Source organism: Xyrauchen texanus, chromosome 47 (assembly GCF_025860055.1).
Source record: "Xyrauchen texanus isolate HMW12.3.18 chromosome 47, RBS_HiC_50CHRs, whole genome shotgun sequence".
Classification (NCBI taxonomy): Eukaryota; Metazoa; Chordata; class Actinopteri; order Cypriniformes; family Catostomidae; genus Xyrauchen; species Xyrauchen texanus.
In genome coordinates this window covers 25,635,145-25,658,798 of record NC_068322.1, presented here as the reverse complement: position 1 = coordinate 25,658,798, position 23,654 = coordinate 25,635,145, and the positions used below count along the sequence as shown (strand labels likewise).

Below are 23,654 nucleotides of genomic sequence, written 5' to 3'. Positions count from 1 at the left end.
TTATATAGCGGGAGCCAAGAAGTCCGAGAACACCAATAAAAATGCTCTTATTTTGCAATCTTTGATAATTGAATTGTAAACGAAACAAACAACAACAAAAATTATATAATACAAAAAAAATATATAATCATTACACATTATATTATCATGTTCTAAGTCTTTATGCAATCTTATGGGATCAAAATCCCGCCAAATGTATTGCGGTCACGGATCCAAAGATAATAACCGTGAATCAAAAATAATAAGCGCAGATTAAAAAAACAACAAGCGCACAAATAAATAAAAATTGCAGATCAAAATAATAAGCTCAGATAAAAAAAATAACAAGCATGAATAAAAAAATATAAGCAAATTTAAAATATGCTGCAAAAAAACAACAGATTAAAGCAAAGTCATCAGAACTGCAAACAAATCATGTTTTCCTTAGTTATATTACTGTTGTTTGTGCTCTCTGACAATTTTGCTCATATTTTCATTTTCCAAGTGCTGCGCTTGATTTTCCAAAAACTTGTGAGAAGATTTCATGTAAATCAGGAGGCGTTTTCCGTCGTTCTTGATCGACAGCTCCTCTTCTAGCGACTTCATTGGTACAGCTAGTAAAATATACATCTTTTTTTTTAAAGAAATGCAGCCAATAACTTACAAACAAGGAAGTCTTAAATACTGCCTAAAGACTCTACTCTACTCTATTTAATTTATGCCTAACTAAATTAAAATCCATTGTATACATAAAAAAAATATATATATATGAGCAAAATTGTCAGAGAGCACAAAAAACAGTAATATAACCAAGAAAAACATCTCGGTTACATACGTAACCTTGGTTCCCTGAGACAAAGGGAACAAAACAATGCGTTTACTAACACATATGGGGAGTGCCTTCATACATAACCTATTTGAAACCTCTCTACAATAACGGCAATATTCTAATATTGGCTATGGTGTTTGAGCCCTGCCTGTGTGAAACTGACCGCTCGTTTCGGCGTGAACTGACAGCAATAAAACAGGTGCACAGACACATTTCCTCAGAATTTCTGACTGAGAACAAGGAGCGCATTGCTCGTGCCTCAAAAACTTTCAGTCTTTTGGTGCGGCTAGCGTTCACAATGTCACGTTCCTGTTAGATAATTTTGTCATCCAATGTATTTAATTTATTTGTTGATCTGCAATCCCCGTCTCGATACGGCTCAGCTGAGGGAAGAAAAGAAATGACACAGAGACTCAATGGTATCAAATCTCCTCTTCCAAGTTTATTGTCTCAACACTCTGTTTTATGGTCCAGAAAACCACATTCCACTGGACCCTCACCAATGAAATAGTTCTTTACCTTATATGGGGGTGACATACATGTTTCAGTTACGTGTGAAGCGTGAGAACACAGACAAAAACACATTCCTTAGAACATCTTTGGAACAAGAAACAGTTGTAGCTACCCCCAACAAAAGAAGTGTAAAAGAGGCCTTCATTATTTCACATTACATCACCAGAGAAGTTGTTGAGAAGCATTATTTATTCCACAATGCCCACTTTGATCCTGAAAGGATCACATAGCCTTCTCAACCAACTTCAGTATTTGGTACACGCATATAATGGAGCATGGCGATATTATGCCTGTTTATCATTACATTCATCTTTTGCATTAGTAGTAATTGTAGCAAACATGGGCCAAATAATAACATAAGTATAATGGATACACCAATCGATATAATGGAAGACATCCAGGGTGCGAACCACCCAAACATATTGAAAAAGTTTCCCCATATTCCCTGATGTCCGGCGTTATCTGCTAACTCTTTATTCAACCTATCCATTTCCTTTAATACTTTCGTGAATTCTCCATCATCATCAGTGTGACCCGGAATGTATGTACAGCATTTGTCACCAAACATTTTACATACTCCTCCATCTTTAGCCAAGAGGTAATCCAAAGCTATGCGATTTTGTTTAGTCATTTCACTTGTGGCATGTAATTGTTCTTTCACCAAATCGAAGGCCCGTTTAGTTTTATTAAAGAAACGCTGCTGATTATAATAGAGGTAATTGATCCATTCAGTGTTTTTATTCGGGGTTATCCATAAAAAGATGGATTCAAAACCACTAGCAATTTCGTTTCAGGCTTTGTACTGGTTTGGAATACCTCTAGGCTGTCCAACACTGTCTAAATATACTTCAGGGTCACTCGAGGCATCACCTTCTAGGTACCTGCGTATCCGGGTGTTCACCCGTACCTTCATAATAGAAACATCTTCCTGTAACATTACTATGAAACACAAACCATCAAATGGGGTGGGGGGTGCGACAAGAAGTTCTGAATCATTACCGGAACAAATCCACCACATATCTGCAACCCCCCTCATGTTGTGAAATATTTGTGCGGGTAAACCGATGCTTTGATGTGAATAAGATTCTACAGCCTCGATCCACCTCACCTGAGAACAGTATTTGATCCGAAACCATTTTTTATGTAATGAAGTTCTGTTACCTGTATCTGAGAATTTATAACATTCAGTCTTATTAAACTTGACCCAGGAAACTAGCTTGGGTGGACTGGCACCTGGCACTGGCCAGTTTGTACATTGGGAATTGTCCAGTATAGTTTTGTTAACACGTCCACTGGCCCTGTAGAGTAAACAGTTAAAAGGACACATTGACTCCTTCTGGAGCACGGCTATGGCATTAGGGTCAGTGCAAGTTCGAGTTGTTTTGTTAGTCCCGGCTATTGGCAGATTGATTGTATAGTTCAAACATGGAGGCCTTTTCTTAACCAGCTCCCCCTGATGAGTTAAACATGTTGATGTATTCATTGGTACAGGGATGACATAAGAAATTGATGCTGGCGATCTAGAGCACACTATACATTGTTTACCCCCAGCGGTATAGTTCATCCATAACCACCATACATTGTTCCTGGGAATTGGAATTACACTTGGGACTCCCTGCTGTTGTGTTAACACTGAGCGGGTAAAGGCAAGCATAACCGCCTGACATATACAAAGCGTCAGTAGGAGTACTTTCATGTTGACTATTCCGGGTCCCTCCTCAGGTCCTTCTAATTCAAAGATTCCGGTTGGGCACTGGCGCTGCGTGTTCAGCTCCTCCAGTGCTTTCACCGTTCACCCTGAATTAGTAAGTCCCTCCTCTGGAGCAAGCTTCACGCGGCTTGCGTGGATCCACTGCGGTTGAAGGTCAGTCAGCACCCATGTTCTTGTCACTGCCAGTACAGTAGTTGGGGCCAAATACTTTGGTTCTCCTAACTTCGTTGGTCTCAGACACTTCACAAGAACCTGCTGATTTGGAACAAATGGATGAGTAGGACTTTCTGCAGGCAGAGGGAGAGAGAGAGAGACATCACCATTTATGCCATTTAATGTCTTAATGAGGGAATCCACATATTCTGCAATCACCACCTCCGTGTCACCTGTGGAGAGAAGCCAGCTGGCCTTTGACCCAAGGGGTCGGGAAAGGCCTACCCATTAGTATTTCAAATGGAGAGAATTTAACAACAGAAGATGGTGACATTCTGAGTTCAGTCAACACAGCCGGTAGAACATCAACCCATGTTCTTCCGGTTTCGGTGCAGGCTTTGTTCAATCTTTCTTTTAATGTGCGATTCGTTCGTTCAACGACGCCCGCCGACTGTGGGTGGTACGGTATGTTGAAATGCCAATTTATGTTCAATTCCTTTGCGAGTAGTTGCGTAACTTTGGAGGTGAACGGAGTGCCATTGTCACTCTCAATAACGGTTGGAATGCCGAATCTTGGTATTATTTCTTTTGCCAGAATTTTTACCACTGTTTTAGCATTTTCCCTCACACATGGGAAAGCTTCTGTCCACTTAGAAAAACGGTCCACGATTACGAGTAATAATTTGTTATTCTTACATGGCGGCATATGTGTAAAATCTATTTGCAGGTGTTGGAAAGGCAATTCCGGGTGCGGTAATGAGTCGTGCTTTGTAGACTTGTGTCTGTTATTCTGTGCGCACGTTAGATATGAGTCTAGGATTAGTTTTACTGCACTTCGTACCCCACTTATGCAATATGTTTGATTTATTGACTGTATAACTTTTTCTTTTGAAATGTGCGAGATACCGTGGTAATGTCGACAGAGTATTACTATTGTGGTTTTAGGCAGAGCCAGACGCCCTTGTTTATCCCTTAACAAATTATTCCGGTCTGGTTTCACTTCATTTGAGGCCCAATGTTGAATATCAGATTCAGATGGATTTGCCTGCAACAGTTTTACGTCAATGTCTCTTACCAGGGTTGATTGCATCATGGAAACTCTCTCTTTAGCTTGATTCAGATCTGGGCTTCCACAACTTCCTTCGCAGCCCACTTTGCTACCTCGTCAGCTAATTTATTTCCCCTTGCCTCTTCCAGCTCCCCTGTCATGTGCCCCGCAACTTTTATTACGGCCAATTTGGCAGGCAACTGTGCTGCTCTTAATAATTCTGAAACCAGGTTATGATGTGATATAGGTTTGCCTTCAGCTGTCTTGAAATCTCTTTCCTCCCACATTCGAGCAAAATCATGTATCACCCCATAAGCATACTTCGAGTCTGTGTATATATTGATTGATTTACCTTTAGCTAATTGGCATGCTCTGATCAACGCAAACAACTCAGCAGCTTGTGCAGATTTATATGGGAGCGAATAGGCTTCAATAATTCGATTTGGAAGTTCTGTTACAGCATAACCACACCAGTATACTGAATCATTTGGCTTGGAACAGGACCCATCAACGTACCAATGATCCCCCTCCTCCAGGACGGATGAAGAAACATCTGACCTGCAGGAAGTACATGTTTTCAAGCGATCAAAGCAATCATGTGTGTCATTGGAAAATTCACCTTCAGTTAGCAATTTGTGTAATGACAATGTCGGGCCGTGTACAGAGGAAGTTGGTTTAATGGACAGATTAGCAGTAGCCAATAAAATAGCTTCATACCCCGATCGACGTTGTGCTGTCATGTGTTGCGTTGTAATATTGTGCATGATCGTTCCTACCTGGTGAGAGGTGTGCAGAACTAATGGATGTGAGAGTACAATGCGTTCTGCATGTTGTACCATCAATGCCGCAACAGCCACTGCTCGCAAACATGCAGGGAGGCCTCTGGCGACTGCATCCAAAGTTTTTGACAAGTACGCCACTGGTCTATATGTTCCGCCATGGGACTAAGCGAGGATCGCTGCTGCTGTGCCTGCCGCCTCGTGCACGTACAGATGAAAGGGTTCATCATACTTCGGTAAACCTAGCGCAGGTGGAGAGCAAGGCTGTTTCGTGGATGTTTGAAAGCCATGTCCATTTCAGCAGTCCACTCTATAGGTTCTTCAGCATTTGAGAGTGTTGCTTCTCTCAGTATTTTGTCATATAATGAGCAGTTTGGAACCCATGCTCGACAATAGTTCACTAAGCCCAAGAAACTTTGCATTTGAGTTTTTGTTTTCGGGCATTTGAAGGTAGTAATCGTTTTCACCCTGTCTGTGGAGAGACGTACTGTTCCTTTTTGTAGTTCATGACCCAGATAGTTAACCTTTGGTTCCACCCATTGCAGCTTTTCTTTTGATGCTTTGAAGCCAGCCTTCGCTAATACATTGCACACAATAGTTGAAGCGGCTGTGCATGACTTCGATGTCTGGGCGGAAACCAGGATGTCATCAGCATATTGCAGCAAACAGGTCTGTGGTGGCAGTTTGGTACCTTTGAGAGTAGCGTGCACTACAGCAGAGAACACAGCAGGCGAGTCTCGAAATCCTTGAGGCATTCGCGTCCAAGTATACTGTTGGCCTCCATAGGTGAATGCGAACAGGGGCTGCGTAACTGGTGCAACTGGCACACTGAAGAAGGCAGAACATAAATCAATAACAGTAAAATGAGTGTGGTTTGCTGGAATTGAGTTAATGATAGTGTGTACATCTGGTACCACAGGTGACAATGGAATCATTAAATCATTAACTTTCCTTAAATCTTGTGTTAAACGCCATGTACCATTAGCTTTCTTTACTGGATTAATCGGTGTGTTGTATGGTGACTGAGTAGGTTTTAAAATACCTTGTGATAGGCATTGCTGTATTATTGGGCCAATGCCTTGTTCTTTCTCTTTGGAAAGTGGATACTGTTTGCAGTATACTGGTAGGTTTGAGCAGAGCTTGGCAACATATGGTCTTACGTCAATAAGGCCCGCCTCATCCTTGTGGGCGGCCCATAGCGCTGGGTCGACGTCGAGCATTTCTGGTTTCGCAGCAGAAGTGCGGACAGACGTTGAGCTGCAAACATCTCCACAATGTCCTGTATACACAGACTGAAAATATACTGAGGGAAACAGTAATTGTAGTGAGTTGGAATCAAAAGTTATTTTTGCCCCAATTTTATGCATCAGATCACGACCCAGTACGCAGAACGGAGAGTCAGGCAAAATCACAAAATCGTGCATTTTAAACAAATTTGGGTTATCCGGAGATGTTACGGGTAATTTTGGTGTCATCTGACACTTAACGGGAACGCCATTAATTCCCACAGAGTTTAGAGTGCGTCCCGTAATAGAGCCCTCGTAGCAATGTGCTGTTAATGAACTTTTAGATGCGCCAGTATCGACCAGAAATGTGTACGGTTTGTGGTCAATATTTAACGATATAAAAGGCAGTGTTGAGTTATCGAAACGCAGCGTTGATGCTAATGCATATGCGGAGGGCTCAGTGCTCTGTGGGCTTCCCTAGCGGGGTGTCCATTCTGTGGGATATCGCGGTGTGGAGCGGTTATGTGGGCCAATTTCTCGTGACTGTTCAGAGCGCGGTGGTACAGAGCGCGCTGAATGTTGTCTCTCATTTCGTTTACACCAATACGATTGTCCCAGATCTTTCATCATTTTACGACAATCTTGCTTTAGATGTCCCTGTCTGCCGCAGTAATAGCATGTGCGAGAATACATCTGGGGCGTAAATTGCACCATTGCGGATGCCGTTTTCAAGAACGCTGACAGTCCTCAAAAGCCCCAGCAGTGGACAGCTCACGAAGACGTCGTCCGAACTCTGAAATTGTCATTGCAGTCAAACCAGCAGTTGTGATACGAATTAATCGAGCGGTTTCAGGGTCCATGTTATTCAAGAACGTGTTTATAAATAGAACCGCTTGATCATCATCAGTCGAAAGGGACGATTCGTCTGTCCACGAAGCTTTAAACCGGGCAAAGAATGCCACTGGACCTTCGTCTTTTTTTTGTTTCGTGTTAGCCGCATGCGTAATATCTTGTCTGGATGCGGCCATGCCCTGCAGGAATTTGAGGAGGTCTCCAAAAAATATTGGCAAGGCGTCATTGTCTCCCCATGCCCAGTCTATGGTTGTTCCTTTAAAGTCTCTTCCTGACCTGGTTTTCCCTTCCTCCACTCGTGGCTGATCGAATTTAGAATCCAGCAAAGGCACTTTATCAACTAATACTGTTTCAGTTACGTCTGGAGGTAATGTTTTGGACAATATGAATCTATAATCGCGCCCGGTCAGTTGACTGTACGTTGTAAGTTTCTTTAAAATATTCACGTATTGCAAGGGAGATCTAACTGGGTCGGGTAATTCCTTGCATATTGCCAGCACCTCCGACATTGTTAGTGGAATGATCTTATATCCATCTGGACATTGGATAAAAGGAAATGCAGCTGTTGTACCCTCGCTTGTATCTTTCTTTGAATCTGAATCGTATACGTTTGCGGCTGCGGCTGCAGCGAATGAGTTACCCTTTACTTGTGTTAAATCGGGATACAACAGTGCGCATGGTGTCGCTGGGAGGTTAGGGGTTAAAGCTTTGTTCACGACAATATCATACTTAGGCGGTTGTTCGGACACAGAGACATTCGGAAATGCGTGCATTTGATTAGCTTCTTTTTGTTCAGGACCTTTGTCCCAAAAAATGTTCATCTTCTTCCATACCTCATATGACTCTTTCATGTATTTATAATCCCACTGAGGGTCCCCCCACCCTTTTTTAACCATAGATTTTGAATCGCTCATGAATCGATCAATAAATGAGCCATCTCTAGGATATGTATCCAATTGTGTTTTTCCTTCTGACCATCCAGCCAGATTACTAATATAAGGTTCAGTATTGAAACCCTGATTATTGCGAAACATCCACTGTTTTGGAGTTTCGTTCGATAACGAAAACTGTCCCATAATGTCCCATTTCGTTCGATATTTCCTGTCCCATAATGTCACCCTTTTAATAATAACAATAATACAAACAATTTCCCGATCGACAAGGTTCCTGCAGATCAATAATGCAGATCAAATTGTCTCCGTCTTTTCCTTAGGACAATTACCGTCTTCTTCCTATTCATACCAGAATAAGGATATCCTTAAAACTGCTGCTGCGGTCGTGGGGTTTTCCCTATTTATAATAGAACAAAAACCCTCCTTCCTATTTATAATAAGGCAAATTCATCCCTCTGACAGGGCCCCCGAGCAGAGTTATTAACTGAGTTAATATCGAGCCAAATTAAACTAAGTTTTATTCAATTTTATTCAATCTCTCATCAGACAGGAATACCTGGTACTTAAATCAGTCTTACCTGTCTGGAGAGATCCCGGACGAGCCCCAAACTGTTAGATAATTTTGTCATCCAATGTATTTAATTTATTTGTTGATCTGCAATCCCCGTCTCGATACGGCTCAGCTGAGGGAAGAAAAGAAATGACACAGAGACTCAATGGTATCAAATCTCCTCTTCCAAGTTTATTGTCTCAACACTCTGTTTTATGGTCCAGAAAACCACATTCCACTGGACCCTCACCAATGAAATAGTTCTTTACCTTATATGGGGGTGACATACATGTTTCAGTTACGCGTGAAACGTGAGAACAAGAGACAAAAACACATTCCTTAGAACATCTTTGGAACAAGAAACAGTTGTAGCTACCCCCAACAAAAGAAGTGTAAAAGAGGCCTTCATTATTCCACATTACATCACCAGAGAAGTTGTTGAGAAGCATTATTTATTCCACAGTTCCCTTCATCTCAGGGAACCGAGGTTAAGTACATAACAGAGACGTTCCCTTACGACTTCAGTCCACTTGACATTGCGTTTACTATGTCAACGCATATGGGGAACAGAATCCCATCACGCTGCATTAAACAACATAACTTCATAGAGAGGAAACATGGTGGCGCAGTCTTATGAGATGGCAACTGACATGTGTATGCCGCAGTGAGTAATCCTCATGATGGCCAGGAGGAGAGCACTTATAATGAATATATGAGCTATAGCCATATAGTATGAATTACTCCTTATGAACCCGGCCAGGAAGGGAGTTTATTTATAATGAAGTGCTTGTGACTTATGAAATTACAACAGCCTCAATGCAGGAGGTTGTATAAAGGATGCAGAGCCCATACTTAAAAAGGGGGCATAAGTGTATATATATATATATATATATATATATATATATATATATATAAAACCCAAATTCCGGAAAAGTTGGGACGTTTTATAAATTTGAATAAAATGAAAACTAAAAGACTTTCAAATCAAATGAGCCAAAATTTTATTCACAATAGAACTTAGATAACAGAACAAATGTTTAAATGGATACATTTTTACAATTTTATGCACAAAATGAGCTCATTTCAAATTTGATGCCTGCTACAGGTCTCAAAATAGTTGGGACGGGGGCATGTTTACCATGGTGTAACATCTCCTCTTCTTTTCAAAACAGTTTGAAGACGTCTAGGCATCGAGGTTATGAGTGTCTGGAGTTTTGGTGTTGGAATTTGGTCCCATTCTTGCCTCATGTAGGTTTCCAGCTGCTGAAGAGTTCGTGGTCATCTTTGACATATTTTTCATTTAATGATGCGCCAAATGTTCTCTATAGGTGAAAGATCTGGACTGTAGACAGGCCAATTCAGCCCCGGACTCTTCTAGCAGCAGTATGTGGTTTTGCATTGTCCTGCTGAAATACACAAGGCCTTCCCTGAAATAGACGTCGTCTGGAGGGGAGCATATGTTGCTCTAAAACCTTTATATACCTTTCAGCATTCCAAAACATGCAAGCTGCCCATACTTATGCACCCCCATACCATCAGAGATGCTGGCTTTTGAACTGAACGCTGATAACACGATGCTCGGAGGACACGGCGTCCGTGATTTCCAACAAGAATGTCAAATTTGGACTCGTCGGACCATAGAACACTTCCACTTTAAAATAGGCCATTTTAAATGAGCCTTGGGCCACAGGACACGACGGCGCTTCTGGACCATGTTCACATATGGCTTCCTTTTTGCATGATAGAGCTTTAGTTGGCATCTGCAGATGGCACGGCAGATTGTGTTTACCGACAGTGGTTTCTGGAAGTATTCCTGGGCCCATTTAGTAATGTCATTGACACAATCATGCCGATGAGTGATGCAGTATTGTCTGAGGGCCCGAAGACCACGGTCATCCAATAAAGGTCTTCGGCCTTGTCCCTTATGCATGGTGATTTTTCCAGTTTCTCTGAAACTTTTGATGATGTTATGCACTGTAGATGATGAGATTTGCAAAGCCTTTGCAATTTGACATTGAGGAACATTGTTTTTAAAGTATTCCACAATCTTTTTACGCACTCTTTCACAGATTGGAGAGCCTCTGCCCATCTTTACTTCTGAGAGACTCTGCCACTTTAAGACATCCCTTTTATAGCTAATCATGTTACAGACCTGATATCAATTAACTTAATTAGTTGCTAGATGTTCTCCCAGCTGAATCTTTTCCAAATGTCTTGCTTTTTCAGCCATTTGTTGCCCCCGTGCCAACTTTTTTGAGACCTGTAGCAGGCATCAAATTTGAAATGAGCTCATTTAGTGGATAAAAGTGTAAAATTTCTCAGTTTAAACATTTGTTCTGTTATCTATGTTCTATTGTGAATAACATATTGGCTCATGTGATTTGAAAGTCTTTTAGTTTTCATTTTATTCAAATTTAAAAAACGACCCAACTTTTCTGGAATTCGGTTGTAGCCTATACATATATACATATATGGCCAATGAATAGCAAGTGCTCTAAACAGAGAGGACTTGTGAAGAGACGTTACATCTAGGTTGTAAAACCTTGCGAACGTGCAATTATTGTTCCTCATCTGAATTAAATGGAGGAGGGAAGAAGGCCTGAAGGTGAACCACCTGCGCTTTGAAGGGTGTGATCAGGACCTTGGGTACATAGCTTTCCTGGGTTTGACAGTGGCTCTTGAAATACCAGGGCCAAACTCCAGACATGAATTGTCGACTGATAATGCATGTAGGTCACTGAACTGTGTTTCAGAGGCCAGAGCCAGCAGTAGTGCAGTCTTAAGCATACGCAAATCAACAGAGTCCAAAGGCTCGAAGGGGGCCCTGCGAGAGCTTTTAGGACTAAAGTTAAGTCCAAATTCGGGACTGTAGCTTGCTGAGGTGGGTTTAATCGTCTTGCTCCTTTAAGGAACTTTATGATTAAATCTTGCTTGCCTATAGAGGCGGCGGTTTCATGTGCGTGATACGCAGATATAGTTGCCACATACACTTTGAGCATTGACAGGGTGAGTCCTGCGTCTAATCGCTCTTGAAGAAATATTACAATTTCATGTATGGGGCAGTTTACTGGGTCCTTGCTGTGTGAGAGACACCAATCAGCAAACACCTTCCATTTTAGTGCGTAGAGGCATCTAGTGGACGGTGCTCTGGCTTGTAAAATGGTGTTCATGACTGAACACATCAGTTCTGGTGCATGTAGTGCATACCGTTCAGGGGCCACACATGCAGTTTCCGCAGCTGGGGCTGGGGATGCAAGATTGTGCCTTGCACCTGAGAGAGGAGATCCCTCCTCAGTGGTATTTCCCATGGTAAGCTGAACAGCATCTCCATCATTTCCGGAAACCATGGCTAGTTGGCCATTTCGGTGCAACCGTTTCCTTGTCCTCTCAGACTCTGCATATGGCAGAGTGGATCAGGCATACCGGAGGAAACGCATATTTATTTTTCACCGGCCATTTGTGTGCCATTGCATCCCTTCCAAGTGGAGCTTGGGACTTCGAATAACAGAGGGGACAGTGGGCATTCTCAAATAGATTGATTTCTGCTTTGCTGAATATTTCCCAAATCCTCAGTATAGTTTGAGAATGAAGTCTCCATTCGCCCGGTATCACCCCTTAGCGTGACAGTAGACCCGCACCATAACTCAGGCAGCCTGGGACATATGTCGCTCTCAGGGAGACATGATGCTTGCTCCATAGGAGGGGGTGACGCGTTATTCTTGATAGTGGCGGTTAATGAATTCCGCCTTGGCTGTTTATATATACCACAACTGTCATGTTGACTGAGCAAACCAGGACATGACAGCTCACTATTTCTTACTAAAAGCCTTTAAGGCTAGAATTACAGCCAATAGCTCTAAGCGGTTGATGTGCCACGCCCTCCTCGCACCTGTCCAGGTGCCAAAAGTTGGGCATCCATTGCACACCGCCCCTCAACCTGTGTTGGAAGCATCCGTGGTCACCACTTTCTGCCTGACAACTTGGGACTTTGAGTACCAGAGGGGACAATTAGATCGATTTCTGCTTTGCCAGATATATCCCAAAACCTCAATACAGTTTGAGGGTGAAGTCTCCTGAATAGAGAGGTTTATATATGCCACACTGTCATATTGTCTGAGCGAACCAGGACATGACAGTTTGATATTTCTGACTGAAAAGCCTTTAAGGCTAGAAATACAGCCGATGGCATTAGGCACTGCGTGACACTTGCCCCAGCTCGGCACCTCGCTGGTAAAATGTAGGAGGAGCTGTCCGTGGTGCTAAACAGCAGCTGGATATAGTGATGCACATGCGTCATTGGCACTGAAGAGGTCTCATGTGTAAGAGACCTAATGGAATGACGGCGGATGACGCCGCCACAAATCCCAATGCTTTCTGAAATACGTTTCCCTGGAAATATTCTCCCCAGTTTGAACTGAGATGGACACTGTAAAATGGCTGAAGCAGTAAAACTGTGCTGGCATAACAAAGCCTCTGATTGCGGCAGTAACTACCAATTGTCAAGGTAGTTCAAGATGCGCATGCCGCTCAGTCTCAGAGGGGCAAGAACCGCTTCAATGCCCTTTGTGAATGTACGAGGAGCCAGAGGCAGTCCGAAGGGCAGGATTTTTAATTGATACGCTGTTTCCTCGAACGTGTGTAAAATTGGATCATATAACCATGTCCGATCGTTTTTGCACCCATTCTGAAATACCTGTTAAGGCTCGCCACGCATCCGTGTAATGGGACAGAGGGAAATTTGGTTTGCTCACAGTATGATATGATGCAACGCTCACTATAGGGAAGCGGTTGCGCATAATGTGTGTGCTTTGAAGAAGAAAAAGGGGCTCTTTATTGAGAATGTGTGAGAATCTTATTCTTTTTTTGCACTTATTGCATTTTTTATTGGATTTATTTGAGCGCAAGACACAGAAACAACATGCCTGTTAGGCAGCAGGTATGGGGCTTTTAGTCGCACGCTGACTCGAAACAGAGCAAAGGCGAACCGGCTGTGATATACTCCGTGTGGGGATAAAGTGTCTCATAGCCTGTGACTGCTGCTGAAACATAATGCTCAGCAAATGTATTCATAGAGCTGCCAAAAAGGCTGGCTGGAGTCACTGGAGAATCCAAAAGAGTGGCTTTTTCCTTATCACTATTTTCTGGCCTGGAGCACCGCCATTGTGTGGAGTGCTGATAAAGCTTGTTCTGCTGCTGAGTAAGCTTTTCCCGCCAGTGCCGACATTTGTCGACACGGTTTGGAAGGATGTACATGTTACTCGCTGGGCAGAGGTGTGCCCCTACTGCCTCCTCCACAGGGGATAATTGGGCATAACCGTTTTCTTTCCTATGATCCACATTAAAGAGGATGGTGTCACTGCGCGTGCGCGCCATATAAGGTCACACGCCAGGACTTGAATAGTTTGTTATGAACTACGGGGAAGAATTGTGCGGGATGCTGTGCGGGACTGCTGGAACCATTCATTGAGGCGAGACTGTTCAGGTTCCTCTGGGGGAGACCAGTCAGGGTGAAGCTCTTTGACTGCCCTTGTAAGAATGCGGAGCATCTCCCTGTCAGTGGCATGTGCACGTTCCTCGTCCTCGCTGGGGGGAGGGGTGACAGCATCATCCACTGACCATTTGCCTGATGTGGCGAGAGACATGACATTGTCATCATCCCCAACATCAGATCCACCAAACGAGACAAGGCCGCACACTCCTTCAGAGGACCGGAACTTGTCTCGCACATATGCGCTTCGTGGAGATTTTCGTGCCAAAACAGGCGGGGTTCAAACACCATAGCAATATTAGAACATTGGCATTATTGTAGGGAGGTTTCAAATAGGTTGTGTATGAAGGCACTCCCCATATGTGTTAGTAAACGCAATGTCAAGTGGACTGAAGTCGTAAGGGAACATGATTTTGTTTGCAGTTCTGACGACTTTGCTTTATTTTTTTAGCTGCATATTTTAAATGTGTTTATATATTTTTGATTCATCCTTGTTAATTTTTGATCTGTGCTTATTATTTTGATCTGCATTTTTACATTTATTTTTGCGCATATAATTTGTTTTATCTGCACTTATTATTTTTTTGATTCAGGCATATTATTTTGATTCACACTTATTAATTGTGGATCTGTGACTGCAATACAGTTGGCGGGATTTTGATCCCATACAATCTGACCGTCTATATGAAGAAATGACACGAACACTTTACAGTAGGAATGTATTTCTTAACTTTAGTAAATCCATGAGGTGTCATTAGCTAATAATGAACAATATTTTAACAGTCTTTGTCAATCCTGCTTCATGTTAAATTATAATATTACAATTGCTCACTGTTAGTTCTTAATGCATAAAAAATGTGAACAAAATTTTAATAGTAACATGAACCAAGATGAATAAATGCTGTAAAAGTATTGTTCAATGTTAGTTCATGTTTACTCATGTTTTAACTATGTTAACAAATACAAACTTTTTGTAAAGTGTTAAATAAATGAAATAATAAAATAATAACAAGAACAGTCAAAGAAACCAAACTTCTGTTTATTTATTGCCAATTTGACAATATCAAAAATGAAATAAACTCCTAACTGTGTGACTGAATTTTGCAAACTGAACATGTCACCACATGTACAACAATATTCAATTAATTCCATATAAACTTGTCCATTTCATTCAAGTATTGCTCATTGGTAAAAATATCCATGTGAGAATATTGCAACACTCACTCACTCACTCACTCACTCACTCACTCACTCACTCACACACACACACTACACACTCACACTACACACACTCACTCACTCACTCACTCACTCACACACACATTCACTCACTCACTCACACTACACACGCACACTAACTCACACTACACACTCACTCACAATACACACCCACTCACTCACTCACACGCACGCTCACACGCATGCTCACACACGTGCGATAACAAACACGCGCCCACACACATGCGCTCATACACACACATATCTCAATGTAAAGACCACCGGAGAGGTTTGGTGGTGTTGGGTATTCAAATTTATCTATAAAACTGTAAAGCAATGAATACATGACAGCGCTCATTTCATATACATTCTGACTGTGAATCACAGCATTAGTCAAAGCACTTGAGGCATATTTCATAACAATCCTCTATATTTAAACTCATAACACCCCATTTCCTTTCAATTTGTGCTGGATATTGCTATATACATGCTCACTTCTGTAGTCGCTCTATCTGTGTGAGAAACTCAATATATATGAGGCAGGTTTCCACACAATGATTCATCATGTTCTAGTATTGAACTACAGCATATTGTCCAGTGCATACAGCCGACAGTGAGACCCCTAAAACAAACGACAATAACAGAGAAATTAAAATAAAACAATGTGAGTACACACAAGAGGTCAAATGAAGATATTACACGCCATCTTGGTGTGGTTTATATAGAAGTTTGTTCATCTGTTTTATTATTGTCAACGAGGGCCGTTTGAAAGAAGCAGGTAAATATAATAAAATCATTTTGATTTGACTGCTTTTTACACTTAAATCATGAAAATCAAAGAAGCATTTAAAAAAATATCTTTCTAAAAAAAGTTAATTCAGCATTCGATCCAGACATTTAGAATTTGAACCTTGAGCAGCGCCTATCGCTCTGAATCATGGAGATTGGCAAGAGGAACGCTTGTTTTTCCTAATCTAAGGAAACTGTAAAATGGCAGTTAAATGTGACAATAGATGTTCCGCTCAGAAAATCAAGTGAAGAAAAATATTAAATTTAAGAATACAATAGTGCAACGTGAATGTCATGCTTTAGTTTTGCATTAAAACCTGTATTTTCCATATTCTTTAAGATTATACTCCACAATTCTATTGCAATTTTATTGAACATATTAATTGTGATTTGTTTTAAATACGTGGTGAGATGAGACTTATCTAATTAATTGTTCTCTAATGACTGTCTTTCATGCTGATCAGTGGCCAGTAAGGAAGAGTTGACTGTCTGTAGTGCGTGTGTCTGATCAGTGTACAGATGAGCATTCAGTTAGAATCTCTACGGGCACAAAATACAATCATCGGTCACGCTCACTGAACACTTTCTACATAATTGGCAGGATAGAGTCCAATTGTCCCATTAGACAGACATCCTTTACACCAGCCCTGCTCGTCCTCCTCGCCGATTTTAGTGAACTCCTCTCCTGTGATGACACATGAACAGACAGTCACTTCATTTTTAACATTACAGAGTCCAAAATTCTAAAAAATATAAATATAATAAATAATATAATATTCAAGGTTCTCCGAAATCAAAATTAATAGTAGAGATATTCTGTCAAATATCATTGTGACACAAAGCAATAAACCATAAAACGCCATGTGTTACAGTGATTATTAACCATGGTAGAATCACTGTAACAAAGTTATCGAGAGAAGCTCAATCTAGGTGTCGTTGCAAAGTTGAGATCCTGTATTATATGTATAATATTCCACAAACCTATTTTGCCAGTGACTGTTTATCATGCTTTTCCTGCTGAATGGCATATTTTGTTCTGGAAATCTGAGATATTAGATTGGTCTATTTACCTCAGCAACTCACAGAAAGTAGAAAAAGTCTCATTTTGAAAAAACAGTGTAAAGTAAGAGCTGATACGGAGTTTGTGGCTACTTGAGGATTACAAATGCAGTGATCAGAGCTGACATGAGACATTTCTCTTTGTTGTCTTACAGAGACATATTTTACTGACTCATAATCATTCACAGTTGCGTTCCTGAGAACAAGAGCTTTCATTTGATATATGTCATGTCTTTTTTAGTGCTATATGAAAAACTTTCATATTATTATTCATATCACATACGTCATTACCTCAAGGTGGTGCAATCAGTATTCAGAGGCTGAACCATTAATTTTAGAACTGTATAATTTAACTTTATAACTACAGCAAAGTGTTTGGCACTGAAATGTTTCCCTGTCAGACAAACTCCTCACACCTGTTTTGAAGCTCAGCTCGTCCTGCTCCTGCCCCTCGTAGTCGTATAAAGCGCGAACAGGTTCGGACACTTCAGGAGAAGACGGCTCCTCATCAAACGGATTGCCATTAGAATTTGAGATCGCGAAAGGATTCCCCGTCTCTTCATCTGAACAATCAACATTCTTCTCCACAATAATGGCACTGAGAAAGACAGGAATAAAACACTTGTGAGCTGGACACGTTAAAAACACTGAAAAAGCTAAGGTGCTGAATAAAATCACAAATTAAATGAAATGAAAAGAACAAGGAAACACAAGCCACAAAACATACATAGTTAATACAAATGCCTGAAAACAGCTCTGCATTTGTAACAGACTTTATTTTCAGATTCATACATCAATTACTTATAATTCATCAGGTAATTATGATGTCATTAGCATTATCTGAGGTGTGCTTTTTAACACAGAGCTGTGATGAGGCAAATATAATGAAGAGCAGAAAAACAGCACATGCATTTGAACATCAGAGGATGCATTTTGTCACATCACCACCAAATGGCAGACAGAACCACAGAACTGCACACACACACACACACACACACAATATAAAACACACAGTTTGTGCTCACACCTGAATAAATGTTTGCTTTTTGAAAAGGCAAATATTTGTTGTGAATATATTTCCCACACTGAGTCACATCCTGTCATATCCGGTCTCCAGAGACATTTTCCTGTCCTCTCCAAAGTTGGGTGATAATATTTCATTTTATCCATGTAAAAGTTTATGAGAGTGTCTTTCATGAGGATTTTTTGGACATTAAATTTCCTATGCCAGTACACAATGATTCGATTCATCACACCTTGATTCTTGCATTAAACATTTAGAATATAATGGCTGCTTGGTTGAAATGATGATTCCAAAAAATACAACATCACCCTTGTAAACAATTTCAGAACAAATACATAAATATCAAGATTAATATATTATTTTGAATATTGTCAAAATTCAGAAAATTTATATATTTCCTTATTTAACCCAGTCCTAGTCTAAAATCACAGCCAATCAGAACATACCCTGATAGCACACGTGCATCAACCAGACGTCTATTCGATGTGGGTTTACATTTGGAAGATGTGTTTTTATGTTGTTTGCTCATCTGCAAACGTCTAAAAGATGTTTCTTCCCAGATGTCAATAAGACATTCAAGCAGATGTCTTTGAGATGTTTCTGATTTAGAATATTTGTAAATCTGATCTTTTTAACATGTTTAGCAGATGTTAATTAGATAGTGATGCTTTCTAGATGAAACACTCTTAAACAGACGCCTCGGAGATGTACTTTGAGAGATCTAGCGTGTCTGCGAGAGAGTGAATGACATTTGCTCACATTAGCGGGTCTGACCACACTAAGAATTGCCCGTTTCACAGCCGAGTTTCATATCTCAAATATATGATTGTACTGACACAGCCACACTCAGCAATACAGTAAAAAGACACAGTGAGTGAACATGTGAGTGTGTTCACTGAACAGTCATGCAGAAACACATCTGAGCTAGAGAGAGAGCGTACATTAGAGCGAGCCACATAGACAGAGAGCACAGAATAAAGCAGGTGCTTTGAGTTCACCAACGTTTTGGCAATCACTTGTTCAGTTGTGATATTTTGAGGGCTGCTCTTGTTGAGGACTGCTGCATCTTCATCTTCATCATCCTCATCGTCAAATGGGTTTGCACACACTGGTTCTGTGCTAGAGGGCACAGTCAAGCTAACAACATAGAGACAGCGCTGCGTCACATACACGCATCATACATGACACACACACACACATACACACAACATTATACAGCTCCTGAACCTAAACAGTCAGGGACTCCAGAAGTATATGCTGGTGTGTCCTGTACAGCTCACAGCTAAATTAAATATTAGAATAAAAAATAAATAAATAAAAATACTTTTGAAACTTTGATTCCCCGTCTGTCGCTCACTTCGACGTTGTGTCGAAGAAGCGACACTAGGGGTCTCTCGAGCGCCGAATATACCTCTAATCTATAAAAAAAAAGCCAATGAGAAGTTGGCAGACAGAATTTGCATGTCCCGCCCTCAGACATACGGGAATAAAGGCAGGGAAATGCATCTGTTTCATTCAGAAATTTTCTTTGGAGCCGATGGTCGTGTATGCAGCGAGCTGCGAGTCACCCACCTGTTCCTCTACCTCTGAGCGATCTGCTGTTGGATCTACGGCGCACTTCAGCGGCTTTCTCCTTCTCTGCACGGCAGTGCAGTTTGCCCCTGGGCGCTTCGATAGCGCTAACTTAAAAGAGTGCTGTAAAAGAGTGATTTTCTCTAAAAGAGCAATACACAGCGGTGTTGAACGTCCTTTTCAGGACGCGTCTTTATAAAGATGCCTTTCCGCCCCTGTGTATTTCCTGGATGCGGTAGAGTGCTCTCCACTTCAGACGGCCACAGGCGCTGTCTCGTGTGTCTGGGCTGCGATCACACCGAGGCAGCGTTTGTGGATGGTTCATGTTCTCACTGAGAGAGCATGACCATGGCAACGTTGCGGTTGCGTCTTTCCTGCAACCGAAGGAACGCCACTCCAGCCACCCCCGCGTCGTTCCTTCTTCCCACGGGATTGAGGATGACGTGGCTGACGATGGAGGCTATCTGGGGATGGCAGCGGGCTTGGTTTCGCCGGGTACGCCCCCGCGAACCACCCGCCCCCTGGCACACTCGTTGACTTCCGTCCGGGCTCGAGGCAACAGCGGCTCGCCTCACAGCCAGCCTGCCTATCCTCTGGAGCCCCCCGAGCTGGATGAGCTCGCCGCTGCATCGGAGAGCAGTCCGGCATCTGACGAGGGTGACTCGTCTGGGCTGCCGCATTCGGGCCAGCACGCCCAGGCTGAGGCCGACGCCCAGATGTCCGACATGCTTGCCTGGGCCGCCACCAGCGTGGGGCTGGACTGGAACCCTCTGTCTTCCCCACAGCCATCGCGGCTGGATGATTGGTTCCTGCCTCGCCGCCTTCAGGTGCTGTGCAAGGTCAGGGAGGACGAGGAACAAGTCACTCTAGTGGCTCCCTATTGGCCCACCCGGGCTTGGTTCTCGGACCTTGTACTCCTCGCGACAGCCCCTCCAAATTCCCCTGAGGAAAGACATTCTTTCTCACGGACGGGGCACGCTCTGGCATCCGCATCCAGACCATCTTGAACCTCCACGTCTGGCCCCTGGACGGGACGTGGAAGATCTAGCTGATCTACCACCTGCCGTCGTAGACACGATCAACCAAGCCAGAGCCCCTTCTACCAGGCAACTTTACACCCTAAAGTGACGCTTGTTCGTGAATTGGTGTTCTTCACAGGCCGAAGACCTACAAAGGTGCGCAGTCAGGTCAGTGCTCTCATTTCTGCAAGAGAGGTCCCCATCCACCTTGAAGGTGTATGTAGCTGCTATCGCAGCCCACCACGACGCAGTAGACGGCAAGTCTTTGGGTAAGCACGACTTGATTATCAGGTTCCTAAGAGGCACCTGGAGGTTAAATCCCTCCCGCCCAAGCCTGTTCCCCTCCTGGGATCTCTCAGTGGTCCTCTCGGGCCTTCAGAGACCTCCTTTCGAGCCGCTAGAATCAGTTGGACTCAGGACACTCTCCCTAAAGACGGCCCCGCTGATCGCGCTCGCCTCCATCAAGAGGGTCGGGGACCTGCAAACGTTCTCTGTCAGCGACACTTGCCTGGAGTTTGGTCCGGCAGACACACATGTGATCCTAAGACCGCGGCCAGGCTACGTGTCCAAGGTTCCTACCACGCCTTTCAGAGACCAGGTAGTGAACCTGCAAGCGCTGCCCTGGGAGTAGGATGTGATCTAGGTTACGGATTTACGGAGCTGCACAGTAATTAAACAATTTGACACGTTCTAGGGTAACTATAAGGATTCCGATGACTTTATGGGGCATTGGGGGAATGGTACGTGCAGTCTGATACAGCTGGTCGTTTTGGCACTTCAAGTACCTGCCCGCTCCTGTGTCAGCAGTACACGGTGCATGGCGTGATTTAAATTGGACCCCTAGTGTCACTTCTTCGACACAATGTCGAAGTGTGCGACAGACGGGGAACGTCTAGGTTACGTATGTAACCTCTGTTCCCTGATGGAGGGAACGAGACGTTGTGTCCTCCTGGCCACATCGCTGAGCCAAGCCACTGTTGTGACCGGACCATTTCCGGCTCCTCAGAAAAATCCTGAATGAAACATACGCATTTCACCGCCTTTATACCCGTATGTCCAGGGGCGGAACATGCAAATTCTGTCTGCTAACTTCTCATTGGCCTTTTTTCATAGATCAGAGGTATATTCGGCACTCAAGAGAGACCCCTAGTGTCGCTTCTTCGACACAACGTCTTGTTCCCTCCATCAGGGAACGGAGGTTACATCCGTAACCTAGACGTTTTCTATTGGTATAAAACAGCACAAGAACAATTAAGTCAACATTAATGAGAAACACAATCAAAATAAAGCTGCACAGTAATTAAACAATTTGACTGATTGGAATGCCCAATTCCCAATATATATATATATATATATATATATATATATATATATATATCGGCCATTCTGCTCTCTACATATCGGTCTTGGCCACTGAAAAACCCCTATCAGTCGACCACTACTGACAGGTTAAGCACATGGAAACATAAATGCATGTCAATATATGTTGAGGTCTGATGGGTTTGACATGAACAGCTGCCGTTGAAATGCTCGATTACACAAGAGGAGTCTAAACATACTGCTACACCTGGATAAATTTTGGGACAGATTTAGTCAGAAGACAATAAATACAACTCTTCAATTATTTCAAATACAACAAAAAGATCCAAATCCTTTTAGGTCTCAGGTAATTACAACTTCACCAACCACAAATATGTTCATGTTGCACTTTTCTAAAACATTTGCAAATCTAAATAACAAATAAAAATATGACGACATACTCTGCTTGTGTAGCTGAATGGAGGACTGGTTTAGGGATAGTTCTTGTTACCTGCTGCTGGTTTTTAAAACTTCATCTCCAGTTTGACTGATTCCCATCAGTGTAACTTCATCATTGTGCTTTCTCTTCGTTTCTCGTCGACTGAGCGTTCGATTCAAGTCCATGGACAATTCCTACAACACACACAGTTGATAAAGTCTCATTCTTTTAGTATAACAACAGATTAAACGAGCTAAACAATGAAACAATTAATCAGCCAGTGTTGTCAGACATTTTGCGATTACCCTTCTTGCCTGATAACTGCACCCACTACGCAGAATAACAGAAGAGTTAACACCATTTGGGTCAGACTAAAAAAAAACTACCAACAGTTATGTAAATGGATAAACATTTTCTGTTGTCAAATACTGAGGTGAAATCTCTGTCACTCCACTCGCATATGATGTACTACAGTCCTGTGTACATTAATGACACACAAAGATTGATGCTCTGGCTTCTATCTGAATTATTTTTGTTGGTGGAGCAGAAATACAAACAAAGTGACCAATTTTCAGCTGATACTTGATGTGAAATTCTTTCTTATAAAACTATTGAATAAAATAAATAATATCACACAATTAAAGTGATATTTATGGGAGTTAAAATGTGCATGTGTGTGTGCACCTCAAACTGAGGCCAGTTCATGGGCATTCCCGGGCCGTGGTTCGAGCGGAACCACTTCAGGTCTTCCTCTACGTCAGCTCCTTGAATGGTGTCTTCGAGTGTGTGATACACAGTCTTGTACCTGACATGGGACAACAGCATTGCATTCATTCACTTCCGTTTTTAGCCATACAAAGCCAAAACGCAGTAACAGCACCAACACAATGACTTGATTTAATTGTGCATTATAAAACCGTCTCACTCTGTTTTCTCTGAATCTGATCATAGTCGAGTCAAAGCCATCTGTCACAGGACAGATCAAAGTTTAAGAGATCTGATATCACTCGAAACTTGATTGTGACAAAATGTGTAGTTACTGTCTTTTGCCTCTGCACAGCTGTATTAGTGTTGTATATTTACTGTTTTGTGAATATGTGAGAATAAAACTATGACCGTTTGCATCTGCAAACGGTCATAGTTTTATTCTCACATATTCACAAAACAGTAAATATACAACACTAATGAGTGAATTTTTGCATCAAAATGTTTTA

The 23,654-nt window shown here is 42.2% G+C and overlaps 2 protein-coding genes across 3 annotated transcripts in view; both read right to left on the bottom strand.

The window, feature by feature from the left end:
- Nucleotides 1-1,241: 1,241 nt before the first annotated feature.
- On the bottom strand, nucleotides 1,242-8,650 carry LOC127639128 (uncharacterized). The gene is made up of 2 exons (XM_052120994.1): nucleotides 8,562-8,650; nucleotides 1,242-3,319 (listed from the first exon to the last, which is right to left on the bottom strand). The coding sequence occupies exon 2, from the start codon at nucleotides 3,015-3,017 to the stop codon at nucleotides 2,112-2,114; it is 906 nt and encodes a 301-aa protein (XP_051976954.1). The 5' UTR covers nucleotides 3,018-3,319; nucleotides 8,562-8,650; the 3' UTR covers nucleotides 1,242-2,111.
- A 6,402-nt stretch (nucleotides 8,651-15,052) lies between these two features.
- LOC127639125 (protein kinase C and casein kinase substrate in neurons protein 2-like) overlaps nucleotides 15,053-23,654 on the bottom strand; it is a 49,341-nt gene continuing 40,739 nt past the window's right edge. Inside the window, exons 7-11 of one of the 2 annotated variants that reach the window (XM_052120988.1) lie at nucleotides 23,125-23,245; nucleotides 22,513-22,634; nucleotides 19,114-19,248; nucleotides 17,504-17,685; nucleotides 15,053-16,713 (exon numbers count right to left, since the gene is read on the bottom strand). In XM_052120988.1, the coding sequence (XP_051976948.1) occupies nucleotides 16,601-16,713; nucleotides 17,504-17,685; nucleotides 19,114-19,248; nucleotides 22,513-22,634; nucleotides 23,125-23,245 (673 nt within the window). In that variant the 3' untranslated portion in view covers nucleotides 15,053-16,600. Of the gene's footprint in view, nucleotides 16,714-17,503; nucleotides 17,686-19,113; nucleotides 19,249-22,512; nucleotides 22,635-23,124; nucleotides 23,246-23,654 lie in introns of those variants that run through there. The other variant, XM_052120989.1, reaches the window with a different exon arrangement.